At 37.3% G+C, this 18,964-nt stretch overlaps 5 protein-coding genes across 9 annotated transcripts; 1 reads left to right on the top strand and 4 right to left on the bottom strand.

Annotated features, from left to right (window-relative positions):
* Window positions 1–1,074: 1,074 nt before the first annotated feature.
* Window positions 1,075–3,383, bottom strand: LOC106365558 (solanesyl diphosphate synthase 2, chloroplastic). The gene is made up of 6 exons (XM_013804984.3): window positions 2,942–3,383; window positions 2,681–2,805; window positions 2,476–2,603; window positions 2,290–2,393; window positions 2,073–2,200; window positions 1,075–1,727 (listed from the first exon to the last, which is right to left on the bottom strand). The coding sequence occupies exons 1-6, from the start codon at window positions 3,168–3,170 to the stop codon at window positions 1,179–1,181; spliced, it is 1,263 nt and encodes a 420-aa protein (XP_013660438.2). The 5' UTR covers window positions 3,171–3,383; the 3' UTR covers window positions 1,075–1,178.
* Window positions 3,384–5,153: 1,770 nt separating this feature from the next.
* On the bottom strand, window positions 5,154–8,594 carry LOC106365559 (SH2 domain-containing protein A). Of its 3 annotated transcripts, none has more exons than XM_013804988.3 (13): window positions 8,488–8,594; window positions 8,182–8,350; window positions 7,811–8,002; window positions 7,521–7,730; window positions 7,335–7,418; window positions 7,181–7,258; window positions 6,951–7,115; window positions 6,608–6,853; window positions 6,219–6,517; window positions 5,971–6,133; window positions 5,552–5,889; window positions 5,397–5,474; window positions 5,154–5,319 (listed from the first exon to the last, which is right to left on the bottom strand). In XM_013804988.3, the coding sequence occupies exons 2-13, from the start codon at window positions 8,338–8,340 to the stop codon at window positions 5,301–5,303; spliced, it is 2,031 nt and encodes a 676-aa protein (XP_013660442.1). In that variant the 5' UTR covers window positions 8,341–8,350; window positions 8,488–8,594; the 3' UTR covers window positions 5,154–5,300. The 3 variants fall into 3 exon arrangements, with proteins under 3 accessions (XP_013660442.1, XP_013660441.1, XP_013660439.1); XM_013804987.3 differs by having other exon boundaries at window positions 8,436–8,574; XM_013804985.3 differs by having other exon boundaries at window positions 8,182–8,560.
* Window positions 8,595–9,072: 478 nt separating this feature from the next.
* On the bottom strand, window positions 9,073–11,315 carry LOC106363898. The gene is made up of 4 exons (XM_013803564.3): window positions 10,982–11,315; window positions 10,145–10,734; window positions 9,354–9,869; window positions 9,073–9,266 (listed from the first exon to the last, which is right to left on the bottom strand). Exons 1-4 carry the CDS (start codon window positions 11,235–11,237, stop codon window positions 9,132–9,134), a joined length of 1,497 nt encoding a protein of 498 aa, XP_013659018.2. The 5' UTR covers window positions 11,238–11,315; the 3' UTR covers window positions 9,073–9,131.
* A 566-nt stretch (window positions 11,316–11,881) lies between these two features.
* LOC106363900 (protein SRG1-like) lies at window positions 11,882–14,877 on the bottom strand. Of its 2 annotated transcripts, XM_022703057.2 has the most exons (5): window positions 14,433–14,877; window positions 13,256–13,503; window positions 12,843–13,170; window positions 12,527–12,740; window positions 11,882–12,085 (listed from the first exon to the last, which is right to left on the bottom strand). In XM_022703057.2, the coding sequence occupies exons 1-5, from the start codon at window positions 14,691–14,693 to the stop codon at window positions 12,063–12,065; spliced, it is 1,074 nt and encodes a 357-aa protein (XP_022558778.1). In that variant the 5' UTR covers window positions 14,694–14,877; the 3' UTR covers window positions 11,882–12,062. The 2 variants fall into 2 exon arrangements, with proteins under 2 accessions (XP_022558778.1, XP_013659020.1); XM_013803566.3 differs by lacking the exon at window positions 11,882–12,085 and having other exon boundaries at window positions 12,238–12,740; window positions 14,433–14,874.
* A 1,160-nt stretch (window positions 14,878–16,037) lies between these two features.
* LOC106365561 (trifunctional UDP-glucose 4,6-dehydratase/UDP-4-keto-6-deoxy-D-glucose 3,5-epimerase/UDP-4-keto-L-rhamnose-reductase RHM1) lies at window positions 16,038–18,870 on the top strand. 2 transcript variants are annotated; one of them, XM_013804990.3, is made up of 3 exons: window positions 16,038–16,206; window positions 16,521–18,097; window positions 18,193–18,870. In XM_013804990.3, exons 2-3 carry the CDS (start codon window positions 16,529–16,531, stop codon window positions 18,634–18,636), a joined length of 2,013 nt encoding a protein of 670 aa, XP_013660444.2. In that variant the 5' UTR covers window positions 16,038–16,206; window positions 16,521–16,528; the 3' UTR covers window positions 18,637–18,870. The 2 variants fall into 2 exon arrangements, with proteins under 2 accessions (XP_013660444.2, XP_022559405.2); XM_022703684.2 differs by having other exon boundaries at window positions 16,055–16,230.
* The last annotated feature ends 94 nt before the right edge of the window (window positions 18,871–18,964 follow it).

Genomic DNA, 18,964 nt, shown 5'->3' with positions numbered 1-18,964 from the left:
TCTACAATTTTTTATTTGACGATCAATATTGTGAAAATACTTCCATATAGCTATCTGTTAAAATTATTTTCTTAGTTTAGATTTCATATAGCTAAAATTTGTGACGGATTTATTTGTGTTGTTGCTTTGAAGCTGAATAGAAAATAAGGAAACTAGAGATGGTTCAGTAAAACATACGATCTGAACTTCTGCCACAAGATTAGGTAAACATCACGACCTTTTCATTATGGTAACTCAGTTCTTTACAATTTGTGTTTTATCTATAGTAGAAATAAATTCAGGTTTTATGAATCACCACTCACCAAAAGCATTATTTGGGAGTGAGTCACCCCTTACCAGCTATGTAATCAATTGACTTCAGTTGTTCCATAAGATCTCAGTTGTGATTTTCTAAAGTCGGTTGTATCTCCTTCTCCTCCGAAGAAGAAGCTAACCTGTTGCAACAACAAGGCAAAGGCTGTTTGCTCTTTTGGGTGTAGAGTTTTTAATTAGCCAAAAGATAAAACATGTAACTTGGATTTGTGTTAGCTTTGACCTGGAACATGTTAAAAAGCGTACATGCTACTGCTTTTTATGGGAATGATGTTAGCTTCTGAATTAGTTTATCTACGAAAGTGATCCTAACTAGGACGAATTTCATAAAACATTTTCTCCACATAGCTGAAGGTGAGACTATACGACCTTAATTGCTTTTACAATGTATTTTAACTTAATTCCTTTCTACAGTTCAGTTAAGGTGCTTAATATCTGTCTAAACGGATTACATAACATCTCAGGGTGAGCAGTTCGTAAGGTGAGATAAATGGGCGATCTTGTGGAAGTGTATGGAATGACTTTTCTGTTACTTATGAAGATCAAATACATATAATATCAATCTAGGTGGATTGCTTATGCGCTTATGTTCAATCATCAAACGGTAAGTCCCTCCCAGTAAATGAAGAACATTGAAATATAAATTTTCTGTTACTTACTGTCTTAATCTTACAAAAAATGTTTTACGTCCACAACCCCGCTTTTGCACGTGGCTACGCTCCTAGTTTTTCATCAAAAGAATAGTGACCATTATTTTTTCAATGTAGGCAAGGAGCTGCTTTTATTATTCCTTTTTATGACAGTGAAAAAAAAATTATGTGCTTGACCAAAAAAAAAAGAGTTACAATTTCAAACACTCTCTGAAGCTAATCAATCCTTTCAAGATTAAACATCACCATATCCTCCAGAGCTGATCTGAAACCACTTCTAGGAAGACAATTCAAGTTCTTCAAAGCAAGTTCTGCTTTCTCCTTGGCCAATTCTTGAGCTCTCTTGATCCCACCACCACTTCTAACCATTTCAATCGCTTCTTCAAGCGATCCAGGCTCGCAAAACTCAGACTCAATGATCTCTCTTAGCCTCGGCTCATTCTCTAGGGCGAAAATCACTGGCGCCGTTATGTTACCTTTGGCCAAATCATTTGCTGCAGGCTTCCCTAGCTGCTCTGAGGATTGAGTGAAGTCCAAAATGTCATCAACTACTTGGAAAGATAATCCAAGATTTTTCCCGAACTGATACATTTGCTCTGCTACTTTGCTTTCGACGCTACTGAATATTGCAGCTCCTTTGGTGCTTGCAGCTACTAATGAAGCTGTCTTGTAGTAACTCTTGAGTAAGTAGTCATCGAGCTTGACGTCACAGTCGAATAAACTCGATGCTTGCTTTATCTCACCGCTTGCAAAGTCTTTGATCACCTGAAAAAAAGATAAATCAAGATTTTTGTTTCTTTGAATAAAAAGGTCCGGAGCCAATAAACCACAACATGTAATATTAGTTTTGTTCTTGAGGATTGAGGACCTCTAACATAATGGTCATGATACTTTCCAGTCAAGTCCGTAATCCCCTAACCCTTAAACCACAATATGTAATATTAGTTTTGTCCTAGAGATCTCGAACCAAAGATCTCTAACACAATGGTCATGATACTTTCCAGTTAAGCTAACGACCTTTGGTGATAAACCAAGATTCAGACTTATAGTGTTGTTTTATTGTCTACCTTCTTCCAATCTCAAGAAAAGGGGAAAGAATCTTCTACTAACCTGACTTATGAGCTTAATGACTTCTAGGTTCTCAAGATTAGCCAAGTACCATGATGCTTGAGCAAACATGAAATCACCAGCTAGCACAGCTACTCTTGTTCCAAAGAGCTCGTGAACAGTTTCCTTTCCTAACAAATCACACATAAAAAATAAAATAAAAAGCTTTAAGAACACTTTGCAGAGAAAATGTAAATCCAGATCAAAACTTTTGTCTCACCTCTTCTCATATCACTTTCGTCTAAGACATCGTCGTGTATTAAACTTGCGGTATGAATCATCTCAATGATCTCAGCTAAACGCCGATGCTCTACCGTAAGCTCCCTGCACCAAAGATTTAACTACAAATCATCATTTTGATTGCTAAAGATTACAAAATCTTTTTAAGTAAAATTATATAGATTACTTTAAGCCAGCTAGTTCCGCAGTGGCTTGTGATACGAGGAAGACCAAACCGGGTCTCATTCTCTTACCACCAGCACTGAATATTTGCTCAGCCGCAGATATCAGAACCGGGTTTTCTGCACCAACAATCTATAAACATAGAAGAGGCATTTGCAATTAACACTATAGCTCTCATTTTACGACACGAGATAGAAGTAAAAACTAACCGAGAGAAGATTGTCGTTCAAACTCTGTAGATCATCAGCCACTACTTCAAACAGACTCTCCAAAGATATTGGCTTTCGTGACTCTTGCCTCAGATTGATCATCACTGTTTTATCTTCACCGAGACCTACACAATCAGAACCCATCAAACTCCAAAACCGAAACAGAGCAATCATTCAACTACTTAACCAAACGAAACAGAGCAATCATTCAATTTATTGTTTATTGTTTTAAGAAGAAGAAAAAAAACTAAATAACCATACCATTGACCAGAGCACTCTCCTTGGGTTTCGCCGGAATCGCTCTGCAGCTCCCTGAATCTCGCCGGAGAAATACCAAGTTTCCAGCACCGTAGCTTCTTCTACCAATACTACAAACAGTCTTCGAACAGTTCCCAAAGAAGATTCGACGACTTGTAGGAGAAGAGCACCCGCATGGCATCAGATCAAGAACACTCGTACCCAAGTCTATATTCCGACAAGACATCATCATTTCTCAGACAGAATCCAAACTTCGGAAACTGATGAGAGACTAAATAAAGAGAGTCTTGTTAGATTATGAACACGAGGGAAGTGCAAAAGGTCTTGATTTTGTTTGGGTGGACGAAACAAAACCACATGAGAACTCTCTCTCAAAACTCGACCTTTGGAGGAGAACAAGAGAGAGAGATTTGAGATTTGTTGTGTCCGTTTTTTTATTCAATATACAAATGCTGAGAGGGAAAAAAACATTACTTTATCAGTTCAGAAGCTGATATGTCACCACATGTACAGTACCTATTGGTTTATCATCTAAGTCGTATCAAATTATTTCGATATTAGAGAATATCCTTTTCCGATATCAATAAAGTTAGGAGCTCATTAGAATATTAATTATTTTTAGATCTCAGTAACTTTATAACTATTTTCCTTACCCCTGCAATAGTACAAATATTAGGTTATAGGAAAATTAAACCTACGTTGCACGGAAGCTTCATCGGACGTCCGCTTCCCGCTTCGGAACCGGAATCGGAATCGAAACCTTGTGTAAGCTTAAGGAATCTCGCTTCCAAAACGCTTTCAAAATATTCTTTTTAAAAACACGTTGGAAGCTTATGATTCCGTTTTGGAATCACGCTTCCGGTCTTTAAAAAAAATACAAGGTTGAATATCAATAAAAATATAATCGTAGTTATTAATTTCTGTAAAATCAAAATTTTAATAGTAATGAATAGAGAGGATATAAATATATAAATATTAAAATTAATACTATAAATTATCTTTATGTATTGAAGTTTTTATTAAACATATATCATATATTCAAATATATTGTGTCAATTATTTATGAAGCATTAACAATAATTAAATTAATAATTTCTTTTAAACTTAATTTATGTATATTTTCACAGTTTTAATATGAAATCATTACAAAATTATTACAAATGAATAAATAATTTATTTAAATTTATAATTTTTAGTCCTATTTTTTTAAAAAAAATCTTATATTTTAATATATATATATATATACATATATATACATACATATGGATATACGCTTCCAATATGTACCCGCTTCCTAATTTTTCAAAAAATCTCGCTTCTGCGCTTCCATACGCTTCCGCTTCCGCGTACCCGCTTCCGTTTCCATGTAAAATAGAATTAAACATCATCAACAAAAGAAAAACTGAATTACATATTTCCTGTTGTCAAAAAAAAAAAGAATTACATACTTGATACTTCCATCCATTTGCATGATTGCAGTTAGATTATTAACTTTCTTTTAGTTATCTTACAATTCTAATCCATGTAGGTTTAATTTTTAAATGACGTGTTCATGCCAATGAACTACAAATCAAAACTTAGTAATGTTATCTTGTCGAATACATTATACATCTTTTTTTTTGTCTGAATATGTGATTTATCTTAATTTAAAGTTATTTCTTTAATATTATATAAGATATGGCATATCTAACTTCAATTACAAATCTTTTTAAATTTGGAATAGAGACAACTAAGTGGTAAGTACTACCATAATCAATTCTAACTTTTACAACTAGGGAGCATGGACCAAGCAATAGTCGGGGTCATAGATGGCCACGCTAATATATATATAATCAAGCCTACGAAGCAAATTTCGTATCTCCTTTCTTTCTTGTCGGAAACTAATAAATATCTCAATCAGTTTTTAAAAAGAAAACACAAATTGCTTTCCACTAATTAATTTTAAAATCACTGAGCTTTACAGAAGAAGTTAGTATCACTTGAGCATGATTATTGAAAGATTTTTAGGGTAAAGTTCTTACCGGAATATAAGAATTCGTCTCTTAACTTTTAACTAAAAAAGCTAAGAACCGGTAAGAGACGGATTCTTATATTCTGATAAAAATTCCACCCCAAGAATCCCAGTAATCCTGCTCTTAAAGAGACTTGGCAAAAAGTATTAAAGAAACCTCATAAAGTCGGAACTCGGAACTCGGAACAACCAACACCACATTTCTTTTAAGAAAACACAACTTTGCTTTCCACTAATTGATTTTAAAATCAGTGAGCTTTACAGAAGTTAGTATCAACAAGAGACTTAGCAAAAAGTATTAAGGAAACCTCAATAATAACAGACAGTTGATTGTAAGAGTGTGTTTGAAATTCAAATGCTCCTTACGATCCTGCAAAAAGATTCAACAAACCAAAATTTCAAGACCTTTACTCTCTTTGCTTCAACCAAAAGCTATATATCTCTCACCTTCCAAGCCGAGATAGCTCAGGTTCCGCCAATAGCATATCTTGCAACGGTTTCGCATCTGTATACCTTTCGCTAGAACTAAAAAAAACGAGAAAACAAATGTCACAAGATAGAGAGAGACATAAGAGAGAGATAGAAATAGAGATCTTTCTTACTCGCAGATGTGATCGACAGCAAGCAATCGATGACGAATAACGAAATCACGACCAACGTAAGTCACAACCAAGGAGCCAGCATCAGGATGTGGCCAGCTTCTTGAAGTAGGGAACCTGAGGATGAAAGTGCCCGGTTCTTGACTTTGAAGTGAATGTTCCGCCTCTTCTTTAGTAACAAACCCTTCTATCCATTTAGGCGAACAAGAGCGCCACATCCCGTTAATCAATCCCCTCGATATAGAAGTAGCAACAGGGAACAACCAACACCACATTTTCTCAAAATTCTCTTGAGTTATGTAATCATAGCATCCACATATCCTCCTTAGTAGCTCAAAATCCTGAGCAACAATTTCACGTCTCAGAGTCGCATCATCAAAGACCAGATCAAAACTTTTGATATATGGGAAAGAGAGAAGAACCTGGTGAGTGAGAGATCTACTGCTGCAGTTAGCTATTCTCATGAAATGTTCTTCAATCTCAATCACCACATTGTCCCAATGAACATTTTGATAGTTCCGAGAGATCAGAATCCACGCATTTGTTCCTTCTGCTATCAGCTTTCTCGCCATTTTGATTTGATAACTAACCAAAAAAAGAAAAAAAGAATCACGTTTCAACTTATTCTCGTAGTTTCTGTGATTGAGAGACTGATTAAGTATATATGTACCCGTGATGGGAGCACCCGGAGTAGAGAGAAACTTGATCTGCAAACTCAGAAACTTCCTCGTCCCCTGCGTTGTTTGTGATTTCCTTCATAATAAGAGATCTCTCTGTCAAGTTTCCAAGGCAGTATTTGAAAATCGTCGAGTCTGAGATTGTATATCTTCTAGAACCCGTCGAGCCTCTAACTTCAGTGTTGTCTGAGTCGGTTGAAGATTGATCTTCTTCTTCTTCTTCCTCTTCTTCTTCTTCATCGTCCTGGTTCTGAGGTCCCCATTCCATACTAGTACCATTTCCACCCTCAAACTAACTCAGAGAAAAACAACAATGCAGAATAATTAGTAAGCTTTAGCATAGACAAAGAGAAATGTAAATCAGAGAGAAACTGGATTTTACCTCACTCTCAGGAATCTTTTCTTCTCCCAATTTGATTCGTTTCATAGACAAGGAGCTATCTGAAGCTCCATTACTTGATGGCACTCCTTCAACTAAAGGACTCAACCTTTTAGGGGTAACAGAATCACCACCGGTCCTTGAGATGCAACGCATTTGGTTGGTAAAAGCTTCTAGGAACGGGTAAGAACCCTTGTTCGGTATTTCGAATTTGATGCAGAACAGTCTCTTGTCACACTTGGAATAATGCTTTAAACAAAACAACCACAATCAGAAGAAACAAAAAAAGATTAGAAAATGCCAAATGTCACACTCCCAACGACTTACTCAAACTTACAATCACTACCTGAGATATTTTGAGCTTCAAGGAAGCACATCCGTTCAATAAGGTGCACGGTTTATCTTCCGCTGAGAACTCAACGCCATCATAGCTTACAAGAAGGGGAGCCTCCAAGTCACTAGTCTTCTCTACAGGCGTCCCGCTATTAGCATACAGTAGAGAAGCCACAACCTAGGTGTGATCAAACCAATCAGACATGTTTCCAGAGGTAAACAAGTTTAGACAAGAGAATGAACCTGCACATCCTTGCGCACAGGTTGTCCAATAGCATTTGATAAAACAACATCCAAGGAAAAAATCATCCCGCAAGATGCCTATTAAGAAAACAAAAGATGTTCAGTGAGAACGTCAAAAGCATAATACAGTTACGCAATAAAAAACTCTTTAAACCTTTTCGCCAACGATACTCCAAACACCATCTTCATCTACTTCACAGGTAGATGGCTTCTCAACAGATAACCATAGAGGTGGGTCCTGCGTCCAAGAAATGAATAGCAGAAATAAAGAACACACAGGACAAAGAGTCTTTTTTTTTTCGAAAAGGAAGGCGGCAGAGACTTTAAGCAGATAAGATACCTTTGTGCAATGATTGTTTACATGGACAGTAGAGGGTAAAACTTGTGCACAGTGGATGAAACCTTGAACGCTATAACCATCTCCACCAACACTGAACAGCGAAACCCTTCGCACATTATCTGAGTTTGTGCCATTGGTCATTACAGAAGTCAAGACTTTCTCTCCTACCATCTTTCCACAAATGTAAAGGCGCATGTAGTTTCTAGAAACCTAAGAAACAAACAGAAATCAATAAATTCAAAGAGTTACTTATTGATATAAAGAGTGTCTTCAGAGATGTTATTTATTACCTCACAACCCACATGAACCCATCTTTGAAGAGGGAACTCAGCAGTTGTAGAAACGTTAGGAACCTCGGTCCAAGAAGCAGTGTTTACAGGGTCAGGAGCTTCCTTGTGAAGCAGTGTCAATGGCAAAAGGATCATCTTCTTGTTTTCATCTAGCACCAGGAAAGGCGCACTAAAACTCATGTCGGAATGAACCTAAGAAGAAAAGCCGTTAGAAAATCTCAAAGCAGCAACTCAAAAGATCCACCCATCTTCCTCAATTCCAAAGGTTGAAACTTTTACATGGATAATGCGAATCTACTGTATTACAGAACATTTCCAATAACACAAGACATAAAAAAAAAAGGCTAGCTTTTAGTTCTCGAGACCCTCACCTGTCTGATGATTGTTGAAGGGTACGTGGTGGAATCCAAGAGATAAACCCAGAAGCAGAGAGAGAACGTCTCGAACTCTTGCTTCTCCACTTCGACATCGACATTGAAATCCTCTAAGAGAGAGTATTTCTCGGTGTCAAGTGCACAACCATCCGCCATTATAACCACCCTGAAGGAAGGAAGAAAAAGCTGTCGACTTAGCGAGCGAAGCCCTTGAGAAAAAAAAAAACTTCGATCGGGAGAAAAGGAGAGACCTTTGCTATCACTCGCTTTTCTCGTTACACAAACAAAACAAAACAAACTCACAATCGGTAGTAGCTTTAGAGGAAACTGAAAAGAAAGGTCTTTTCTTCTCGCCTTTCTGACGGCTGTTAATTAACGGTTGGTACCGTCTTCCTTCCGGTGGTTTCAGTCTATAGGGAAGATCAGGTGAGAATCCAGTGCTTCGCGATCACGGTACTAGACTGTTTCTAGCCAATCAAATTCTTAGATCCTTATACTGGATTTGGTACGGTGACAGACCGTCTTTTATTTGTAATTTGATTTGGTTTACTTTGATTTCATGCAATTATCATTTAATTTTTAGTATATACGTATTTGGTTAATCAGTTAGCACTACTGTATGTATATTCCTATTATACGATCTCGCTGAAATACAAAATTTTAAACAAATAGTCACTTAGCTGGTTGCTCAAAAAAAAAAAAAAAAGTCACTTAGCTGATTCAAAACCAGTGGGAATATACAGAAATTGCAGTCCGGTTTGGCTATTTCGAATTGGTTCGGTTTATTTTTCTTTATTAGAAAGCTTTAAACATTTCTTCTTTTTTTTCGCTAAAAAGCCTTAAACATTTCTTTCTCAGTTCGATACTATTAACAATCAAGATTCTTGATGAGTTAGTTGACATGTCTTATATTAGCAACTTTAAAGAAGATATATACATTTTTCCACTTAAACATCGGACTTTGGAATAACAATGTCGAAATCAGATACAGTCCATTCTGCAATTTGATTCTTGCTCATATATATTTCAGTTCCTAAATCTATCGACGACCAGTGTCTTTTCACCGGTTCCGTCCCTGGATCCTGCAAGTTTTTGTTATAAAAAAAAATTGTAATAATGTATTTACGTTAATGCTAAAATGCAGGTATATTTATAGATTACTACAATACCTGGTAAAAGTGAAGTGACTGAGAGAGTTTTCCGACATCAAGTTCCCAAGTTCTCGGATCTCCAATCCAACCTTGTCCTTTCTTTGTCGGATACCCAAACTCTTCCCACACAGGATGAGGCAGGATCTGCAGAATCTCCTGCGGCTGTGGATTACTGTACGGGTCGCAAACATCGTACGGAGCTTCCGCGAAACGCGCGTTTCCAGGAACGCAGTAGTAGTGATACGCTTCGTAAGGGAACCTCTCCTTGTCCGTCCTGTGAACTTTAGTTCCGTTTGGAAACGCGTGGTGCGGTGGACAAGCGCCTAGCCGGTTGGGGCTGCACACTGCGGTTGACTGGGGGTTGATTATCATCTCGCTGTACCTAGTGACGTCGCTTGTGACATCACCGTCGCATTCGCTACCGTCGTTTTTCCAGCAACTTCCCATGTCCATTAGATAAAACTGGCTCCCTGAACCGCCACCTTTTAGAATCTCTAGCTTGAATCTAACCTTGAAGTCCGGCGATTTCAGCGTCTTGTGCGTCATAGAAAGATTACAAAAAAAAAAAAAAAATTAACATCTTACCAAAAAAAAGATTACAAAACAGAGTATTTTAGTTCCAAAACCATTATAGAGTTACATGTATGGAGTCATAAGTATTTTTTTTATGTTACTCTTAATAAAAATATTTTTAAAAAAAAATAATTTGGAGACTATACAATCTATGTATAATAACTCTTAAAAATCGAGGGGGTTTCATTTAGCCGACCATAATAAAAAAAAAATGAAACAGAGGATTAGATACTTACCATCTTCATCATTCCTCTAGTATCGTAATGATACCCACCGGAGAAACCATGTGAAGCGTCAGCTCGTAGATAAAGCATCAACCATGGATACTTAGAAGAAGTCTTCAACAAATGATGAAAAACCCAACTCTCATTACCACCAACTTTCTTCTCCCATTTCACCTTATAATACGAGTTATTACCAACCACCGAATCATCTTCTTGGTCAGTATCCAAATCCCAAGTCCCATAAAAGCTCCCACTCATAAGCCCTTCTTGATCCACAATGCTTGTGTACTTGTGATGCATCGTTGGCATATTCATACATCCTTTCCCAAAACATGGAAACCTTCCCGTAGGAGGAAAAGGTTTCGCCTTTTTACCGTTTTCAGGACAAATCGCAGCTAGAGTATCCGTGTTACCGTTCTTTAGCATTATCATCCAAAACTGCCATGGGTTCGGGTCGTCCATAACTTGACATTTGTTTCCTAAGTATATCTCCTTTTGAGCAGCGTAGATATCTGCGCTTTCTCCGGCGTTTATGCCTCCGTATGTTCCGTTTTGTACACCGAGTCTATTGTCTACTTCGTCAACTTTGTGGTTTATCCTCACTAAAAATGTCACAATAACACAACAAAAGAGTTTTAGCTTGAGGTTTAAGACATCAGTTCTTTCTTCACATCTGCGTTTGCGTTTACAGTTTCTTCAGATGAATCTATAATCTTAAACATCTTCTCAAGCAAAAATTATTTGTTGGTATTGACGTCAGCAATTTGCAAAAAAAAATTTAGAGAAAAAGAGAAAGATTGTTTGAAATTTCAAAAATGTGAAAAGAACATAACAATAGTGTTATCTTACCAGGCAAGCCAGAGTGATCGAGATCAAAGCAATCTGCCATTCGTGGGCTTCCCATGTTCTTAGCTTCTTCACCAACCTCATTGCATTGGTTCCATGATTCTATAGCTACCCTTAAGCTACCATTTTTCATCCCGGGATCTCCCAAAGCTGATGCATATTGGATATTTGTTGTTGTACAGTCTGATCCAACAAAGGAATATGAAAGAAATGAAAGTATAATCATAAGTCTGAATGATCCATAGGTACTCTTCTCCATTATTGCAGAGCTAAATCTCTGAAATTTTTCTTATTCTATTTTAGTTAGCTTCATAAGTATATATATAAGCAGAGGCAACTCCTTCCATGGCTGGCGTTATGTGGTAACAAACACATTCTTTTAATTTCCTTTTCTGTTGTCAACAAATTTAATTTATCTCTTTAAAATTATGAATTTCTGTATATTTTTCAACCAACTAAAAATAGAGGTTTACCCTAATTTGTAAGTTTTTTTTCCTGTTTATCCATTTGTAGAGAAATATGTGTTTTAAGAAAAAGTACTTCCGTCATTCTTTACGCTTGAAGAGACCTGTTGTTGTTATCCACAAGACTGCAAAAGAGGTTGGTAATACGTTAAGTTGAATGTATATCTTACGTTGAGGTTTCTTAAGTTATCTAAAGAATCTTGTGAATTAGTCTTTCCTTACAGCACACGTTAACACAAAAGTTACTAAGTTTAGGAGTCGGACAGAATTAATTATTTTGCGACAAATCCACCACTTGTAAGATGACAGTTTGTGAATCATGTGATCACTATTATTAGGTAAAGCTTTATTATTGATAAAAACATTACTGTCTTATTATAGCGACATGTAGAAGCATTTTCTGTTTCTTTTTAACAACACGTATAAGCAATTTCAGCTGGAAAACTTGCCTTTAACAAACAAGATGTAAATAGAGAGAGAGAAGGAAGATCAGATCATAGAGATTGTTTGCAGAAGAAATCAAGAAAACAGAGGAGTAGAACAGAGTGGATATAGTTTCTTGGTTCACAGACCATGATTGCCATCTGGAATGAACCACCGCTTATTCTGATTATTTTATATCATTCCTCATCGTCCATATTCCCTAACCAAGATGGAGAAATATATATTAGATTGAAGGAGTGTGGTAAAGCTGTTTTAACATATTAGGATGGATGCAATGTTTTGATATAATGAGTTAATTAGGAGTCATACGATGACGGTGATTTAATGTTATGCTTAATTCCACGAATAGCATGAGACTAACACATAATTTGACTATTATTGGAAAGTTGAGTGACATGTGCTACTATTCTTACATAAGTACCTTTAAGGACCACAAACGCTAAGAAACGAAGACGCAGAAGCTATGGTCTTATGATACCAAACCTATATATTCACTGGTTGTTTAATATCTAAAAGATTTAAACCAAAGACGAGAGAAAAACAGTAACAGAGACATGGACTAGTCTGGAGAAGGCAGAGTTTCTTGGGAAACAAGATACCACTTCCCCTTAGATTCTCATTGCATCGAGGTAAGCTTTACCGTAGAGTTCACGGGAGAACAAGCCCTTCAAGTAGTCTTTAGTTATCAGGCTTTTAAATTTTGCACGTTTCTTTCGCTTTTCAACGAGACTTTTCGCTGGAGAAATTTCTTTATTCAGTCCCGGATTATGAAATGTCGCAAAAGACAGCCTTTCTTTCTCCGAGTTCACCACCACGCGATGCTCAATGCTTTTGTATATCCCGTTCGTTATGATCTACATTACACGACCCAAATTGTGTTAGTTCATCACAACATCTCTAGTAGTTTGATACCATATACTCTCTCTCTCTCTCTCTTTATGACTCTATCCGTATACCTCTAAGACGTCTCCAACATTGACAATGAAAGCGTTTGGGAGGGGTTTGACAAAAACCCATTTGCCATCTTTCTTGATTTGGAGACCTTCGACGTCATTCACTTGCAACAGTATGGTGAGTGCGACCGCATCGGAATGCGGAGTTAGGCCGATCACCTGATTGGGCTCTGGACACGGAGGGTAGTAATTCATCCTCATACTCTGGAACATATCATCACCAAATCTTTCTTCAATTTCCTCAGGTTTGATCTCCAGGGCTTCCCCCATTTTGGCTATTAAGATTTTAGCTATGCTCTTAACTTGAGCGGAATACATCTCTAATGTGTCTCTGAAAAACATATAAAAAATTGTAATTAGAAAGAAGTTGTGTGGAGTTAGTTGAGAACGTTAACACATTTGTATGCATGCAAAACCTAAAGGGAAGAGGTAGCTTGGGGAACAAGTGAGGCTTGCGTAATTGAGCAGGTTGCATTGTAAAGAAGAATATATCTGCCCAATCGAGTTTCTGATCTTCTGAAAGCACAAAAGCTTGTCCGAAACCTTCCATCTCATCTGGTTTCTGCCAGAACTTTTTCTTTTCTTCCATGGGAAGGCTGAATAAATCATGAGTCTCCAGCTTTGTTTTGTCCAAGAAAGTTGGGTCAATTCCATGGTTCACAAGCTGTAAATGAGTACATGACCATAAAGACATAACCACAGTGAAGAAATATTAAAGCATAAAGTGTTATTCTCCATTAGATTTAATCTATTCTATTAAATCAGAATCATGATTAATTGATAAATGTATAGTCCAACTTATTTTTTAACTGTGTCTAAATGATTATCTAATTATATCACGTAACCATCTTCCATAACCACCTTCTAAATATACCGTTTGATTTATAACTGCATCTAAATTGTCAAAATTTACAAAACTCATTTTTAATTGCACGACAAATTATTATGTGTAATATTATGTGTAATAATAATGTTATTATCTTTATATATGAAATCAAATCATGAAAATTTAATGAAAACATATTACTAATCAAAATTGTACGTAACGATATATTGTTATTTAAAAAAGAAAAATATATTGTTATTTAAAAAAGAAAAAGAAAAATTAATAACCGTTTAGGACTAAAGTGCAAAATTAATGTATGAAATAGCTATGCAATAAATATATAGTTATATATACAACATCATAAATTCAATACAATTATCAAAATCTCTCACTAATAATTTAAAATATATTTTACACAAATATGGTTATAAATAAAAACATAAACATGATTAAGAAAACACATATATGAAATTGAATTTCTAAAAAAAACTGTAAAACAAAAAATATATCTACCCTTCCTTTGATATATAATTAATGAAATACTATGGAATACTGTAAGTATTTTCATTTCCCGATAAAATTATCTTTATCAGTGTCAGTATAAATTATTTTTGGGGTCAGAATCTAGTATATGTTAATAAAATAGAAGAATAGTGTATTGTTTTCTAAGAAAATAGTAGACTCAGACGTGACAAGTTTAAAATAAGCTCCACATGAGGTCTCTAACATAGGTTATTTTGTAAAACGGAGAAGTTAAGAGACTTTGCCTGGAAAAATCCAAATTCTTTGCAAGCCAAATCGAGTTTCTGAACCTCAGAGTCAGAGTCCTTGGCAGCGGAAGAACACAACCGCTTCATGTCGATGACTGGGATATCGGGTATTAGACCAGAATCATCCGTCGCTCCAGATTTGTCTTGGTCAGACTGGACATACCTGGGAGGAACGGTTGTGATCACCTTCTCCTCCACCATCTCTTGGACCGAAGGAACTATAATAGAGCTCCACTGAGTTTCTCCTTTGGCTTCCATAGCGGCTTAGTTTCTTCTTGGATGAAACAGAAAAGTTGATGTATATAAAGCTAAAAACCGACTCTATCTGATTTATGGAAAAACTACTTAAAGAAACAAAAAAATGATGTATATAAAGCTAAAAGCCGACTCTATCTAATTTATGGAAAAACTACTTTTTGGTTTTATCGAGCATATGGAATGAATGATCATATTGAACCATAAAAATATTACGTTTAAGTAAGTATCAAGCGGTTCACTCCGATCACGGATTTGTAAAAAATATTACGTTTAAGTAAGTATCAAGCGGTTCACTCCGATCACGGATTTGTTTTTTTCCCCACATGCAATTTTATGAATTATTATGATTATATGGAAATGGGTATAGAACGATGTCACAAAGATCACATCATTTCTTCTTCTTGTAAATACCATACGGTGGTGTCGCATGTGTCATCAAAGTCAATTGATTGTTGAAAATGACGAATAAATCAATAGGCGGTGCGTGAAGCCGTGAAGGTGAGTGAGCCACATAGCCAATGTCCCAAACGCCGCAACGCGGTTAGAAAGTCTGTCATCACGTTGAGATCCACTCATCGCTCCAGGATGTCCTCATGTGCAAATATTCACTTTCGGTTGTATATTTACTCATTCTTACAGTTGTTATATATATTTTGCCAACATATATAAATACATACATTTTTCCTTTCCGTATAAATATCAATTAGATTATTTTTACGTAGACAACTCATGTCTTGAAATTGTACTATGCTTATATTTTAAATATTTCTAATCAAAATAAAAAAAAAAACAATTTTCTCAAATAATCATTCATTTTTAAGTTTTTGTCACAGAATAGCTTTCAAGAAAAAAAAAGACTAAAATAGCTCATTTTTATTTTAAAAATTTTAATTTTAATTTTTTAATTTTTATAATTTTGAAATCTCATCTTCAAATCTCCACTACTTAACTTTAAACCATAAACTTAAAACCCTAGAATATAGATGTATATTTATGCTTTAATAAAAATTATCTTAATCATTTTTTTATTTAAAAACAATTTTTTTGAAAATAAATTAAAAGGATTATCATAGAGAATTTTTCAAATAAAAATCATAAATTTCCTTGGGAATATTTGAAATAAAACTGTAAGCTCTACAGCTTTTTTTTTTGGAAAAACATTAAAACTCTACAGTGACACAAAAGCGTTTCACACCAAAATTGACTAAACGCGCCAGCCAACACGCACCAGCCAACACGCACCACACGCTAACGTTTCTCGGACCCGTAAATTAGCAAGGACGAGAAGGGTGGAATCGTCAATCAAAAGTGTTAATAATTATTATAAATTCAATTCAGCGACTGACACCGTCTTCTCCAATAGCCTTGGGTTCTGACTTTTCTTTCCTTTTGAAACCCCCCCCCCCCCACCCCCTTTGAATTTATTCCTTCTTCGTCGTCTTCGTCTCACATCCACCCCAAATCTCTAGGGCTCAGCTCATCATCCCGTTTCCCAATCCTCACAGATCCAGAGGTACGGTTCGAGTTTCCCGAGAATGTTAGTCCCCTCTTTGCATATTTTTATTTATCCGCCATTTTCGCATGATCATTCTGCACGTTATTGTAATCCTCGAGCTTGCTGCGTAGTTGATTCTCTTCCAAATGTTTGATGCTCAATTGCATAATCGAAGTTCGATCTAGCGCTTTTTTTTCTTCTTCTCTGATCTGGATCTGCTGATTGAGCAGCATCATAGCTTCGATTAGTTAACGTTTAGTTAGATCCGTTGATTCCAATGACGGATCTCGATTCGATCTATATCTTCGTTTGATAATTTCTGCTCAATCCAGGAAACTTGATGGCTTCTTCATACACTCCCAAGAACATTCTAATCACCGGAGCAGCCGGTTTCATCGCCTCGCACGTCGCCAACAGGCTCATCCGAACCTACCCCGACTACAAGATCGTCGTCCTCGACAAGCTCGACTACTGCTCCAACCTCAAGAACCTCAACCCCTCCAAGCACTCCCCCAACTTCAAGTTCGTCAAGGGCGACATCGCCAGCGCCGACCTCGTCAACTACCTCCTCATCACCGAAGGCATCGACACCATCATGCACTTCGCCGCTCAGACTCACGTCGACAACTCCTTCGGCAACAGCTTCGAGTTCACCAAGAACAACATCTACGGGACGCACGTGCTCCTCGAGGCGTGTAAAGTTACTGGCCAGATCAGGAGGTTTATCCACGTGAGCACTGACGAGGTTTACGGCGAGACTGATGAGGATGCTGTTGTTGGTAACCATGAGGCTTCTCAGCTTCTGCCGACGAATCCTTACTCCGCTACCAAGGCTGGAGCTGAGATGCTTGTGATGGCGTATGGCAGATCCTATGGGCTTCCTGTTATAACCACGCGTGGCAATAATGTTTATGGCCCTAACCAGTTTCCGGAGAAGTTGATTCCCAAGTTTATATTGCTGGCGATGAGGGGGAAGGTTCTTCCTATTCATGGAGATGGGAGTAATGTTCGTAGCTATCTTTACTGTGAAGACGTTGCCGAGGCGTTTGAGGTTATTCTTCACAAGGGGGAAGTGGGCCATGTTTATAATATTGGTACTAAGAAGGAGAGGAGGGTGAATGATGTTGCGCAAGATATCTGCAAGCTCTTTAATATGGACCCTGAGGCAAACATCAAGTTTGTGGAGAACAGACCTTTTAACGACCAGAGGTACTTTTTAGATGATGAGAAGCTTAAGATCTTGGGATGGTCGGAGAGGACCACTTGGGAAGAAGGGTTGAAGAAGACGATGGAGTGGTACACGCAGAACCCGGATTGGTGGGGTGATGTTTCTGGAGCGTTGCTTCCCCACCCGAGGATGCTGGTGATGCCTGGTGGGAGACACTTTGATGGGTCTGAAGAGAACTCTGGATCAGTCGCTTTGTCTGGAAACTCAAGCCAGAGCCAGATGGTGGTCCCGACACCAAGAAGCAGTGGCGCCACTCAGAACCCTTCACTGAAATTCTTGATATATGGTAAGACAGGATGGATTGGGGGATTGCTTGGGCAGATTTGTGAGAAGCAGGGAATCGCTTTTGAGTATGGGAAAGGGCGGCTTGAGGATCGGTCATCCCTCTTGCAAGATATTCTGAATGTTAAGCCTACCCATGTCTTCAATGCTGCTGGTGTGACAGGGAGACCCAATGTCGACTGGTGCGAGTCTCACAAAACTGAGACAATCCGTGCCAATGTTGCAGGCACTTTGACTCTGGCTGATGTCTGCAGAGAGCACAGCCTCCTGTTGATGAACTTTGCTACAGGTTGTATATTCGAGTATGATGAAAACCATCCGCTAGGTTCAGGCATTGGCTTCAAAGAAGAAGACACACCTAACTTCACTGGTTCTTTCTACTCAAAAACCAAAGCCATGGTAAAATCTCATGATTTCATGTACAATATAAGGTTTCCTCTTTTACTTATACATGCTTGTTTTCTTTAAATGATGTTTGTTGTGACCCGTCATAGGTTGAGGAGCTGCTTAAGGAGTTTGATAACGTATGCACACTAAGGGTTAGGATGCCGATCTCCTCTGATCTCAACAACCCGAGAAACTTCATCACCAAGATTTCCCGGTACAGCAAAGTAGTGAACATCCCAAACAGCATGACCGTGCTGGACGAGCTTCTTCCAATCTCGATAGAGATGGCGAAAAGAAACCTGAAAGGGATTTGGAACTTCACCAACCCTGGTGTCGTGAGTCACAATGAGGTCCTGGAGATGTACAGAGACTACATCGACTCAGACTTCAAATGGGCGAACTTCACACTAGAGGAGCAAGCTAAGGTCATCGTGGCTCCAAGAAGCAACAACGAGATGGACGCATCTAAGCTCAAGAAAGAGTTCCCTGAATTACTCTCAATCAAGGAGTCCCTGATCAAATATGCATTTGAGCCCAACAAGAGAACTTGAGGTAATATAACTTATCTCAGTTTTGTTTAAACTGGTTTGTTATTAGTTTCTCCCATTGAGTCGTAAGCCAAAAGCAACTTAGCTTTGCCTATATCTAGTTTGGATTCTTATATGCTATTGTTTTGTTGGTATTGTGTTCTTTCATGTCCCACATTTTATAGATAAAAACATCATTTCTGTATTATTTGCTGATATTAATACGAACGGTTAAATCCAGAACCTCTAGTTAAAGCATTTGATGGTAGAAAACTCTCTACTTTTATTTATTTTTCTTTCCATGAAGAAAAGATAGGTACACCAAAGAAAATGAGAAATCCACTAAGGTCAT

This window comes from Brassica napus, chromosome C5 (assembly GCF_020379485.1).
Source record: "Brassica napus cultivar Da-Ae chromosome C5, Da-Ae, whole genome shotgun sequence".
NCBI classification, from domain to species: Eukaryota; Viridiplantae; Streptophyta; class Magnoliopsida; order Brassicales; family Brassicaceae; genus Brassica; species Brassica napus.
This window is presented reverse-complemented; position numbering and strand designations above follow the sequence as displayed.

Coding starts and splice junctions, on each gene's coding strand:
- LOC106363900 (XM_013803566.3), bottom strand. CDS start 14,693: ATGGAAGCCAAAGGAGAAACTCAGTGGAGCTCTATTATAGTTCCTTCG. Junction 13,504..14,432: donor AAGAATTTGGATTTTTCCAG/GCAAAGTCTCTT, acceptor ACTCATTTACAG/CTTGTGAACCATGGAATTGA. Junction 12,741..12,842: donor ATGTTGGAGACGTCTTAGAG/GTATACGGATAG, acceptor CGTGTAATGTAG/ATCATAACGAACGGGATATA.
- LOC106365559 (XM_013804988.3), bottom strand. CDS start 8,340: ATGGCGGATGGTTGTGCACTTGACACCGAGAAATACTCTCTCTTAGAG. Junction 8,003..8,181: donor CTTCAACAATCATCAGACAG/GTGAGGGTCTCG, acceptor TTTTCTTCTTAG/GTTCATTCCGACATGAGTTT. Junction 5,475..5,551: donor GCTGTCGATCACATCTGCGA/GTAAGAAAGATC, acceptor CGTTTTTTTTAG/TTCTAGCGAAAGGTATACAG.
- LOC106363898 (XM_013803564.3), bottom strand. CDS start 11,237: ATGGAGAAGAGTACCTATGGATCATTCAGACTTATGATTATACTTTCA. Junction 10,735..10,981: donor CGATCACTCTGGCTTGCCTG/GTAAGATAACAC, acceptor TGACATTTTTAG/TGAGGATAAACCACAAAGTT. Junction 9,870..10,144: donor CTAGAGGAATGATGAAGATG/GTAAGTATCTAA, acceptor ATGACGCACAAG/ACGCTGAAATCGCCGGACTT.
- LOC106365558 (XM_013804984.3), bottom strand. CDS start 3,170: ATGATGATGTCTTGTCGGAATATAGACTTGGGTACGAGTGTTCTTGAT. Junction 2,806..2,941: donor GGAGAGTGCTCTGGTCAATG/GTATGGTTATTT, acceptor CTGATTGTGTAG/GTCTCGGTGAAGATAAAACA. Junction 1,728..2,072: donor TCATTAAGCTCATAAGTCAG/GTTAGTAGAAGA, acceptor TCTTTTTTTCAG/GTGATCAAAGACTTTGCAAG.
- LOC106365561 (XM_013804990.3), top strand. CDS start 16,529: ATGGCTTCTTCATACACTCCCAAGAACATTCTAATCACCGGAGCAGCC. Junction 18,098..18,192: donor ACTCAAAAACCAAAGCCATG/GTAAAATCTCAT, acceptor GACCCGTCATAG/GTTGAGGAGCTGCTTAAGGA.